The sequence below is a fragment of the Sceloporus occidentalis genome, unplaced genomic scaffold (assembly GCF_023333645.1).
Source record: "Sceloporus occidentalis isolate IW3139 unplaced genomic scaffold, rSceOcc1.0.p SCAF_1, whole genome shotgun sequence".
In the NCBI taxonomy this organism is placed as follows: Eukaryota; Metazoa; Chordata; class Lepidosauria; order Squamata; family Phrynosomatidae; genus Sceloporus; species Sceloporus occidentalis.
The window spans coordinates 308,941,247-308,954,064 of NW_028316981.1; the positions used below are offsets into that span (position 1 = coordinate 308,941,247).

A 12,818-nucleotide genomic window follows, 5' to 3' on the forward strand; every position below is an offset into this window, starting at 1 on the left:
CAGAACTGAAAAATATAACATGAGAAACACATTTCAGCTTCCACAGTGGAAACAAAAATGTTCTAAATTGCCACCTTATATGCAGCTCAGTTTCATCTTCAGCAACTCAAGAAGGCAGAAGCCAAATGTTTTGCTAATGCTGGATTTTTCAGTTCTGATTGTTAATTCTTTTATACACAGTCACATCTCTCCTCTCTCCCTCTCCGTATCACCTTCTATTCCATTCAGTGTTGGAGATAAGCTAGCAAAATGTGAATGGTAAAAGGATGCCAAGCATATATATGATTGGCCCAAATGTGGCATGTCAGTGTTTTATACGCCCACCTTCTGCTTGCCCCTTGGCATACATAATGGATTATGCAGAATTAGGTCCAGTTACATGCACTTGTCTACATAAATAGTTCAAAATGTTAAGGCTTTTTGGTGCACCATTTGGCCTCATTAATATGCATAGTATTTGTAATATCTTTTTAATAACACTCTTCTTAGCTTCTACAACTGAACTAATTGATTTTGACCGATTTAAGGGAACTGTTTTAGTTTTACAAGCACACTGTGAAACTGAGAGCTTCAGTCTTTTCTGGATCCCCAGACCATTCATTTTAATGGTGTTTTCTCTTTTCTTCCACCACCTTTATTTTCTATGCAGATGCTCCACTCAACCAAGATTTGGGCTGGGGACCCATTGTGGCCTCCTTGCAAGTTCCCGAACTCACTTCTGAAGACTTCCTGCAGGAGTGCCTTTCCCTGGGTGGCTACCTAACTCTCTATGTCTACACGTTACAGCAACTGAATGCTGAACAGACCTTGGCCAGTGAAATGAAAGTGCTGCTGATGCTGAGCAAATGGCTGGATCAGGTGTATCCCAGGTATTGACACCTGATGGCTTGGGGAAGAAACCAGCACTGGGGTTCAGGAGGAAAGGGCTGGCATTTCTGATCTTGGCTAGTGAATTTTGGCTGTATTTTTTTGTTCTGCCTTCCTAAAAATGCTCTCTGTCAATCATAGTTCTCTGCAGAGCTTGGGGAAGTTATAGTGGGCCTTGGTATTTGCTAGGGTTTAGTTCTAGGACCCACTGTGGATACCAAACACCATGGATATTCAAGCCCTATTAAATACAATGGATTGTAAAATGGTGTCTCTTATATAAAATGGCAAAAGCAACTTTGCTTTTTGGGAGTTTATATATATTTAAAATATGTTTAAACTTTGGATGCTTAAATACATGGATTTGGAGGACTAACAGTACTTTATTTGAATAACAACTCCCAGAAACTCCCACCCCGTATGGCTGGAATTTGTTGTTTCAAAAATAAATTTCCACTAACTCTCCCTGCCCCCTTGTATTCCCTCTGGCTTTGCTGTCTGGGGGATTCTGGGTGCTCGTCCAAAATAACAACAACAACTTTTCCAAGAGGAGGACCTGCTTCAGTATCAAGCATCTTCCTATGTTCCCAGGTGCAGCATGATAGTTACCAGATATTTACTTTTTCTGCTGTCTGCGGGTGTTTTACTTCAAAACAGCTGTGGGTCAGCCTGGGGTATAGATACAGGGAGGGGGAAAATAAGGGCAAATAAAAATTCTGTTCCCCCAAAATTGAATTTTCTTTCAGTCCCCAAATTTCTAGCATTGCAAGGACAGATACTGAAAATCATTCAGACCTTGAATGCTTTGATTTGCTGCATTCTTGTTCCCTTTTCTTTGGATGCTTAAACTGTTATTTGTAAAAGCTCAACTGAAGTTTCAGTTACTGCAATGTTAGAAATTTAGGCATTGAAGGAAAATATTATGGGGGGGATTAGAATTCTTATTTGGGGGAACAGTATCCTCATTTTGACCCTTTCCTGTAACTACACCCCTGCGTTCAGAGACAAGCTGCATTTTTTAATGAATGAAATGCACTTTTTCCTTGTTCCAAGTAGATTCAGGTTCCAAAGAACTGCTATTTTCTTCTGCATCACTGTATAAAATTGAGGCAATATTTACTAACCAGAATGTAGGCAGGAGTAAAAATATAAAGACCTTGTGCATCATGACAACAGGAGGTTCAGTTCCCAGTGAGTGGTTTATCTCTTTCAGCTCTGATCACAAGGTGGAAAGAGGCATACATTTATCTTAAACCTGTTTGTGGTTTCCTTAGACCAGCAATGCATCTTACGGCCAGCTGTGAATGAGGCAAGCAGTCTCGTGCTGATGTTTTGCCCTGGAAATTGTGGCTTTGACCAAGCAAGGCTATTTTTGGAAGCCTTTAAAAATAACCCACTGGGGAAGTTCTATGCAGGTCACATTGCAAAAAAATCACTGAAAGAAAGTTGCAGTGCAGGAATCTTGAAGTAGAGTAATGTTTCAAGTACCAATAGCTAAAAGAAACAACAGTGGATTAACGAATACATCTGCTGCCCCCACGTATTTGAAAAAAAACTACAGTCGTCCATTTTAGCGGACTTTGAGTCCACGGTCTCAGTCCTTTGCAAACTGACAAGTAAAGAGGGTTAAATAGTGCACGGGGGTGGGAAAGCGCAGCCATTCAAAGCAATGGGACTTGATTATCTGTAAATTTCCATTTTTGCAGGGGGTGTATGTGTCTGGAATGGATCCTCTGCAAAAATGGAGGGACAGCTGTACTTACTCAGCTGCTCAGCTCCTGCAGATTTATGGCCGTGGCTTCTCTGATTGAGCCTATCCATCTTTTCTAGTGCGTCCTTCTTTCTTATGATATGCCCCAAATATGACTAATTCTCTTTGCTTCCAGGGAGAGTTTGGGTCTGATCTGCTCTAGGAACCATTCTTTGGTCTTTTTAGCAGTCCATGATATGCTCAGAATTTTTTTGCACCACCACATCTCAAATGAGTTGCTTGCCAGGCATAAAAAAGTCCAAACCCTGTGAAGGGACTTGTTCACTGTACATGACTATAGTATAGTAGTTATCTGTTGTGGCTGCATCCTATGGAATCCTGGGATTTGCAATTTAGGGAGGGGTATTTAGAATTCTTAGCCATAGACCAATAGGGCCTCACCAAACTACAAACTCCAGGATTCTAAAGGATGCTGGAATGGCAGTTAAAGCTGAAACATGACACTGTAAGTGTGTAATTGGAAATGGTCCCAGATGGTTCATCCTCTTCATTATAAGCACTAAACATCCCCCAGGGGAGCATGGGATCCCTCCACACATGCAGATGAATGTATGTAGTGGTGGAGGTCTATAGGTAGGGTTGTGAAAACTGGCAAGGGAAGAAAGCTGATAGAAAGAGAATCAAATCATCTGAAATGAGGTGCAGGAGAAGAGTTCTACAGATACCATGGACTGCTAAAAAGAGAAATAAATGGATCCTAGAGCAGATCAAGCCAAAACTCTCCCTACAAGTCATGATGAATAAACTGAGGCTGTCATACTTCGGACATATCATGAGAAGACAGGACTATAGAAAAGAATAATGCTTGGTAAAGTGGAGAGCAGAAGGAAAAGAGGAAGACCACATTATGTTCCCAACCTGTGACCCTCCAGATGTTTTGGACCAGTTCCCATAATTCCCTACTGTTGGCCAAGTTTTCTGGCGCATCTGGGTCTGAGGCCCAAAACAAATGGAGGACCAAAGGTTGGGAACTACTGAGATAGACTCAATCAAGGAAGCCACAGCTCTGAATCTTCAAACCTGAGCAGGGCAATTGATGATAGGGTGACTTGGAGGTCTCCTATTCATAAGATCGCCGTAAGTTGTAATGAACTTGATGGCAATTAACAACAATAGCAGCAATCATATTGAGAAGAGATGATATGAATCATTCAGTTTTGGATGGAACAAGGTGGGAGCACACTCAAATGCATTTAATTAATTCATCTTCACACCCAATTCTTCACAATGATTTACACATCAAAAACAAACTGGACAGTTCATACCCATCAGACTTCTAAGCTAAAAAGTCATGACAGAAAACGGAAAGGAGATGGGGAGAAAGAGGCAAAGAAAGAAAATTGAAAGTTGTTTTATCTTTGTATATTGATGTTGCTTTGCACATCATCTCAAAGGAATGCACATAGTTTTTATGCTTTTGACAAGGTAGTTTGTCTGTTCTATTTTTTTTAACAGTGCCATGTATGTTTGTAGTGCTGTTTAAACATAATAACAAAATGGGGAATGATGTCAGGGGACAGTTGCTTTCTAATTGTGGCTTTTTGATGTACTGTTTCTCCCCTGCATCACATGCTTTGCCATGCAAGCTCTGCAAAAGATGAGGCCAAGCTGTTCCTTTGGTGGCACAAAGTCCTGCAGCTCTGTCTTCTCCAAGTGGACCAGGAGGATGCTGTGTTGATGGAGTCGGTCATTCGGATCTTGACATCTCTACAAGCCAGGCAGAACCTGCTGGCTGAAGAGAGGCTCACGTCTGGGATACTTGGGGCTATTGGGCTGGGCCGGAGATCTCCTTTGTCAAACAGGTGAAAGTTCAGGAAGGAGGTACCTGACTCAGATGGATTTTGGAAATTCTGGGGACCTCAGGCTATCTGTGTGTGGAATTAACATCCAACTGTCATGCAATGTAAACAGACTTTCAAAGCAAGAATTTGTCATATAGCTGTTACCAAATGTCAGAGATCCAATCATTCTTCTCATGAGATCAGTTTTCCCATCCATGGGGACCTTTTCCTTTCTTATTCTTTTTCAAAGGATTTAATGTGAGGGTGTTAAAGTTTCATTTTTTAATCTTGTCCTTCCTCTTACAAATTTAGAGCAGCATACCCTTTCTATCTCGTGTTATTCTTATAATGCTCTTTTGAGATAGGGTGTCATGTCAGGGGAAAGAGGGATATTAAATAATAAGCAAGCAAGCAAAACTTAGTGAAATGGTCACAAAGTCATTCTCTCTGAGGCTGAAGATGCAGTCCATGACTCAAGGGTTTATCCCTTGTGCCAGCTTGGCCAGACAGGCTTATTTCTTCAGCTTCACAAGAATGACCATTCTCAGTAAGTGTCAACTTCTCATTCACTGAGCTCTGTAACTTAGTAGGGGTGTGATCCATTTGGTGTATCATAACACAGTGAATTAATAAAGTTGGACCAGAACCACATATATTTTAGATGAAACCTTTGAGAGAAGAGATGTGTGTGTTTTTCAATTTGATGGAGATGGCTAAAACACAATGGTCTGATCCTTTTGTCCCTATAGGTTCCGTGTGGTTGCCCGGAGCCTGTCTGTTTTCCTGTTGGTACAGATTCCTGTAGAGAATCAGATCCGGCTGAGGGCTGGTGTGGAGCTGCAGCTGTCTGGCAGAGCGCAGCAGGTAGATAGATGGTAGTTTTGGTCCATCTGTGTCTCCTCTGTAGGCTTTTCAAACCAACTAGAAAGGCCCAGAATTCTGCAAGAAATTTACAGATCCTTTTAGAAGATCAGGACCAAAAAGAAGCCTGAAAACTAGATGTTGAACTACAGGCAAAGGCTGCAGTTGATGGATAGAGATTGGAGGGGGAGGGGGGCAGTGAAGGTGTCTTCCTTCTACAGATTGGGGAAGGGGCCTGCCCTGAACATCAGATTATTCCTTGTTCATGAAGAAGAACTGGATTCAGTCTCTAGCAACTCCATTGAATCACAGGTGGGGGCGTGCAGCCTTCTAAATATTGTTGAATTTCAACTCTCATCCATCGAAGATAGCATAGCTGATGTTGTGGAATGCTGAGAGTTGCAGTCCAGTAGTGTGTGGAGAGCTGTACTTTGCCCATTGCCAGGTTAAACTGAGTGATCTGTCACATGATTGCTCCACCTGCAGTCTCTGAAAGGGTTCATCCTAGACAAAGACCTCAGTGAAAGCTGGGGTAAAAGTGGAATAAAAATCTTGATTCTGTCATGAACTCACTAAAAGAGTCTCATGCGTATTCTTGTCCTTTTAAAATTCGTATCTCATTTCTTCAGTTCCATGACTTTACTAATGGTGACATGCAATAATGAAAAATACAATATAAAACAATGACATGTACAAATGGGTATCAAAGTCTTACATCCGTCTCTTCTATGAGACCCGCTTTGCACGCATTCAGAGGACCAGTAAAAGTACAGGTTGTCTCCATCTTCTCCTCCTGCTGCTGAAGGTGGAAATTCTAAAAATGTTGAGGGGGGGGTTTCATTAGAGAAAAATCCTCCTGCTACATTGTATTAAGTTACACCTCCCTTCCTGTTCAATTTGAATCCTTCTCACCCCAGATACTGAGTTATTCTCAAGAGAAAGGGTTCAATAGAATTTAAAATAATTAGAAGCAGGACCATAAAAAAATAAGACAAGTATAAACATTGCAGTACAGGGTATCTCTTGTCCAAAATGCCTGGGACCAGATGTGTTCCATTTTTATTATTATTATTATTATTATTATTATTATTATTTTTGGATTCTGGAATACTTGTATTTGCATTATGTACATAATGATGTATCTCGGAGATGGGACCCAAATTTAAACACAAAATTCATTTACGTTTCATATATGCTTTATAAACCTGAAGGTAGTTTTATACAGTATTTTAAATATTTTTGTGCATGAGACAGATTTTGTGTACACCGAACGGTCAGAAAGCAAAGTTGCCACTATCTTAGCCACCCATTTCGAATTTTGGAATTCGAGGTAAGGAAGACTCAATCAGAATTTCTTAATAGCCACCACCCCCCCCCCCCATCACCCTCAGCAATCAGCTCTCAAAGGCCTGCTGAAGCAAGAAGGTCTTCACCTGCCAGTGGGAGGACAGTAAGGAGTGGGCCACTCTAGCCTCAATAGGAAGGGAATTTCAGAGCCTGGGAGCACCAAGAAAGCCCTCTTCTGTGTTCCCACAAGAGGTACCTGTGAAGGTGGTGGGACAAAAAGAAGGGCCTCCCTAGAAGATCTCAAAAGGCAAGCAGATACATATGTGGAGATAGTCTCTCAAATAGCCTGGACCTAGGCTGTAATGTTAAGTATTATTTCATAACATTAAACAGATATTTTCTTTCAATTATTATTATTATTAACCTTTATTTATGTAAGTGCTGTAAATTTACACAGCGCTGTACATGCAATCTTTTTAGTTAGACAGTTCCCTGCCCTCGGACTTACAATCTAAAAAGACATGACACAGAAGGAGAAGGGAGTGGTGCCGGGAAAGGGTAAGAGGTTTAGAAACTGATTTAGAAAAAACAGCTGGATCATGAATGTCACAAAGCTGAGAAAATTTACTTTAGAGACCATAACTTCTAGAATTCTGAGCGTTCTGGGGAATTCTGAGAGTTCTAATTAAAAAATGTAACGTTTCTGGAATGGTATCCTTCATTCATAAAACAACTTCTTGTTTCTGGCTTTTATCTTGGCAGGCCATGAATGCTCTTGACTCCCTCATTTCCAACAAACAATACATGGAATATCAGGAACAGATCTCTCAAGCTTCTCAGTTTATCAAGGATTCTTGTCATTCTCTTCGTGATGGGAATAACCTTCTGGCCATCCTTGTCAATACTTTGTATCCAGAAGTGCATTATTTGGATGCTATACGATAGCAATACAAGAGGGTAGGTGGCTTTGCCCCACCTCTTATTACAATCATGGATTTATCTTCTGTTTACATTTGACAGTGATGTTGCACATGAAAGTGACTTTATTAAAGTCGTTCCACTTTATCAAAGGGGAAGGAAGAGACAGTGGAAGTAAGCAAGTCTGCAAACAAGTGTTCTGCTGTATAAGTTCAGAAACTGCTTGAATTTCTACCACAGGAAAAAAATCTCCTTGGCTGTTCAGCTTAGAGTTTGATTCAGTGTGAGAGTTTATTTTCCTTTCAGTGGAACTTGCAAGAAGAGACCTTCATACTGGATATTGCTTCAAGGCTGTAAAGCACAGAGTGGCCAACTTGTGCCCTGCCCAGATGTTTTTGGACTACAAATCCCATCATGAACCACCATTGGCCAGGCTGCCTTGGGCATCCAAAAACATCTTGGAGCAGGAAGCACTACTGTTTTTTCAAAGCTTTTGTAAAGGAGACTTGAGGATAGAGGGCAGAACTTGAAAAAGTTACACTTTTGGATTACAACTCCCTGAATCCCCTAGCCACTAAGGCTTTGCCATCTAGTGGACTCTTGAGCTGTAATCCAAAAAGCTAACTTTCCTGGACTCAGGCTGATGATTGCTGTACTGAAATAGTGCCATATTATGTGTGAGAGTGTGGGGTTTTTGCTGGTACTTTTCCAGTTTAATTTTGCTTTTGTGCCTTTTTTTCCTTTTGACTGTGAAATGTGTAAGCAAAGTTCTGTATATAATAGGAATTTTGGACCATCCTTGAACTTATGCTTTTGCATAATCCATTTCTGTCCACCTGTCACATATGTATTTTTGATGGTTTAGTCTTAATAATGAATCCTTTGGAGTCTCTGCCACAGAGAAAAACTTTATACACACATCTCTATCTCTGCAGAGAGAAGCTGAGTTTATTTGTTTAAGAATGTCTAGAAGGAAGAGATCTTCCGTAAGTTTATCATGTGCTTGGAATAAGTGATTTGTTTTCATGTTGCTTTAGAGGAAGGATAAAATGAGCAGAGAACAAGCTGTCTGGATTGAATGAATCAGAAAAGAGAGTAGATTTATTTTATGTGTAAAAGAGTTTAAAAGAGTTTAATAAGGAACCTTATTTTCCTGTAACAGTTACCGTTTGGACCATTGTTCCAGCAGAGTAGCAAACTTTTAAGAATCCAAGTTATTTCCCCTTGGAACAGAGCTCTGTGCAACTCAAAAACTTGCTACTCTGCTTCTAGTTTTTTTTAAAAATCATGAATTCTTTGTATTTTGGGTTTTTCTCAATAATACAAAAAGGGCTGAGTTCAACTCCTTCCCTCTTATTGAAATGGAGACTACTAAGCTGGTTTTCCACATGAAAGTGAATTCTATAGAAAATAATTGGACACTTCTGATTAAGTTGCTTTAGAATGGGACAGCCGTCCTGTGGAAAGTAACCCTATGTATTCCTTTGTTTTGCTAAGTTGAGCTAACACTCCAGAATGGCCTATCTGAAAGGTACACTATGATGAATTATAATTATTAGTTTCTATGTTGGACCTCTGAAGCTGATTATTCTGTTGTTGCCTTATTTGAGTGTGTTTTGCTGTTCCTTCCCTTCTGGAAAAACAAAAGCCAAGTTTATTTTAACACGTACACAATGCCTTGTGCAGTTGTTTTTATTTACTTTGGCAGCAATTTAAATTCCACCAAAAAGAACCGAGAATGTGAAATTGTTCTGTTTTTTTATCATTGCTTGTTGGTGTTTCATTTATTCACGTAGGTTCCAGCAAACTCTTTGGGCAGCATTGTGTTCATACTTAGGGAATTTTCTCCTGCTATATCTTCAACTTTTCAACTCCACACAGCTCATGATATTCTATCCAACTGTCCCTTTCCCATCTCATCAGCATCTTGCTCTGGCAGATAATGTTAACTGCCTTCAACTAATTATTGCAGAATTCACTGTGACAATTTATCGCTAATTGTTATTAACTGAACATTTGGCATCGATTCATTGTTGCAATTTCTGAACTATTTCCTTTTCTCATCTTGCCAAATTATGAAAATGAGGTGGTTGTGGTAGGACCTTCAGAACTTGCTTTGTGGACTAAATTTTTGGGCGGGTATTTTGGGTTGCAACTTTGGTGCATTGGCAAGAACCATAGCGGGTGAGAGGGATAGACTTGGTGTTTTCTTCAAGTGGAAAAAAGCATAGCTGCTCTTTTATTATTATTTTTGAAGTGGGAAAGATGGTGGAAGAAGAAAATTCTGTGCTGTTACTTGGCTCAGTGTTAATTATTTAAAACAAAACATGCCTGTGAAAATGCAGAAAATACGTGTGCATCTGGCATAAGAGTTTTAATACAGGAACTGCTGTTCTGGTTGTGGCTTTTACAGAACATGTGTTTACAGTGGTTTGTGTCTGTAAGGACCACAGGAAATAAACAGTGAGAAACGCTGGACTATTTTTCTCATACTAGTTGTGAATGGTTTGCTTTGTTTTTTGGGATATCAGCTGCAAGGAATGGTGAGCAAACCTGAGGACAGAAAAATAGCAGTTGCCTTTGGGTGTCATGTGATGTTGTGGTTTGAGCATTGGACTACTTACTCTGGAGACCAGGGTTTGATTCTTTGCTTGGCTACAGAAATCCATTGGGTGACCCTGGACAAGTCACACAGAAAACCCCATGATGGATTCGTCTTAGAGTTGCCATAAAGGCACACAACAACCATTATGTGAGGAGATGGCTATTTTATTTTGCTTGTTTCTCTCAATATGAGACCCAAAGCAGCTTACACTATGCTAAAACAAAATGTAGCTAAAACAATATATAGTACAGATGTTTTATTTTTTAAATTAAACAAAGCATCCAATTAAAACATGGATTTAACAGTTAAAAACTCATTTTAAACATTGCAAAAAGGTAATACCGTAGTGTAAACACTGTGCTGCCATGACTAACTAGCTCTCTCCTTTGTCCTCACCAGACAAGCCTGGGAAGGTGGTAGGACTCAGATTCCAGGTTGGAGAAGCATTTGGGTAAAGTCTATTCTGGTCAGCTCTTCTTTGACTTATTGTTGGGAGTCTGTAGGAGCACTTCTGCTTCAGTGGGCCAGTTTCATTTTCCACAGTGCCCCAAGACGACAACATGCTGAGCCATTATGAACAATAAAACAATAAAAATGGCACCTGGACCAATCTACCTGTCTCTGCTTTAGAATCTAGGGAGTAAATGTTTAAAAATGGTGCAGGGCAAGTTTTGGCAGTGGGTCATCTCAAGGTTCGGGGTGCTGACTCCAACCTGCCTTTATGTCAGCAGGAAATTATCTTTGTAAAATTATTTTATTCATTTACATTCCACTTTTTCCTCCAGAGGTGGGACTTAAGGCCGCTTACAAAATGATTAAAAGCAATGCAGATTTAAAATGATACAAAATATCAAAAGGTATAAATGTAAAGTTATTTACTAACAAACAATTTGTAAAGTTAACTTTATTAACATTAATTAAAACAATTTTTAAAAATCAGCAAAACAATACACCATTAAAAGGCCATCATAGTTCATTTCTAAAAGCCTGATGGCACAAAAATATTTTAACCTGACGCCAAAAGGAGAGCAGGGATGGGGCCATCCTGGCCGGAGCTTTGGAATTTAGGAGCAGCCACTGAGAAGGCCTTCTCCTTTGTTTCCACCAAAGGAGCCTGAGAAGGTAGTGAGATTGAGAGAAGATAATCTCCAGATTTTCTTAGAGCTCTGATGGTCTTGTGGAGTGAGATCATGTCTTCAAATCACCTGGTTCCAAGCTGCAGAGGGATATCTAGCTGGTGGTGTTAAAAGATATGATGCAGTGATTGGAGTGCTGAATGAGCATTTGGAAGAGATGGGTTGCTTGTTTTTTTAAACTGTCACCCACCACAGGATCCAAGGTGCCATACAAGAAGGCTAAAAAAGAATAAAGCTTAAAAAAACGTAATAAAAACAAAGTTGAACAGGTCTAAAGTGGTTCCCAGCTCTTGATCCTCCAAGAGTTTTGGACTGCATTTCCCAGAAGCCTCAGCCACCTTGCCCAATGGTCAGGGATACTGGTAGCTGAAGTCCAAAATGGGGAGGACCAGAGTTTGGAAACTACTGATCTAATATATTAAAACACCATTACAGTGGGCCCTTGGTATCCACTAGGGTTTGGTTCCAGGACCCCTTGTGAAAACCAAAATCTGTGGTCCCATCAAGTCCCATTAAATGCAATGGCATAATACAGTGGTGTCCCTTTTATAAAATTGTAAAATTAAGGTTTAGAGAGAAAGAGAGAGAATTTTCAAGCCATGGATATTTGAATCCATGGATACAAAATCCATGGATATGGAGGACCAACTAATTTTTAAAATAGGCAGTTGTCAAAAATGCAACCAATCAATCATCCAATGCTTGCTTAAATAAATAAAAAAGAAAAGACATTCTTCACCTGCTGGCAAAAGGATTGCAGAGAAGGAGCCGGCCTAGCTTCCCCATGGAAGAGGTTTCCGCAGCCTGGGAGCAGTGACTGAGAAATCTTTTTCTCATGTTCTCACCAGATAGGCTTGTGACTGGTGGGGCTGAGAGAAAGCCCTCCCCCGAAAGGCTCGCACGGGGAGAAATAGCAGTGATGTATTCAAGTCTTTTAGTCCCAGTATCAAGTCAAGTCTCAAGTCGAGTCTCACATCTAGGAGCCAAACTTTAACAGAAAAAAAGGAGGTGGGAGTGTTTTTTGTAAGTAACAGCAAGTGTGTTAAGCAATGATCTTTAGGCAGGAGTTGAGGTCTTCTCGGCAGGTGGTCCTTGCTGCATGTTGGACCCACTGGATCCTCAAGTCCATTGCCTAACACATTTGCTACTCCCTTCCAAGAAATGCACCTCACACATTAGGGGTGAGTCTTGCCTGCTGCTCAAAGTGAAAGGCATCAACAAGTCAGTCACTAAAAATACACAAGTATTACCCAAATACTTCTCAGATCCATAGACTTGGGAAATCCATAGACGTCTTAGACCCATAGACTTGTGAAATACACAAATCGAGTCAGTGTATCATTTTTGCCAAGTCAAGTTATTGAAGTGCCTGAAGTCCAACTTGAGTCCGAGTCAACTGACTTGAATCTACTCCACTGGGAGATAGCTGAATTCCCTGTGTGACCTTGGGCCAGCGACCCTTACAGAACTGTTGTGAAGTTAAAGCATGGAGGAAGAGAGTCATTTTAAACTGCTCTCAGATCTTTTAAGGGAAACCAGAATATGTGTAACAACAGAACAAGCAGAATTCTGAACTAGATGGATCTTTGCTT

The 12,818-nt window shown here is 40.3% G+C and overlaps 1 protein-coding gene across 3 annotated transcripts in view; it reads left to right on the top strand.

The window, feature by feature from the left end:
• LOC149324222 (ectopic P granules protein 5 homolog) overlaps positions 1-9,980 on the top strand; it is a 77,323-nt gene extending 67,343 nt beyond the window's left edge. For 2 of the 3 annotated variants that reach the window (XM_089497849.1, XM_089497867.1), the window contains 4 exons: positions 650-869; positions 4,225-4,440; positions 5,169-5,283; positions 7,330-9,980. In XM_089497849.1, the coding sequence (XP_089353975.1) occupies positions 650-869; positions 4,225-4,440; positions 5,169-5,283; positions 7,330-7,512 (734 nt within the window). In that variant the 3' untranslated portion in view covers positions 7,513-9,980. Of the gene's footprint in view, positions 1-649; positions 870-4,224; positions 4,441-5,168; positions 5,284-6,534; positions 6,611-7,329 lie in introns of all 3 variants that reach the window. The other variant, XM_089497858.1, reaches the window with a different exon arrangement.
• Positions 9,981-12,818: the final 2,838 nt, after the last annotated feature.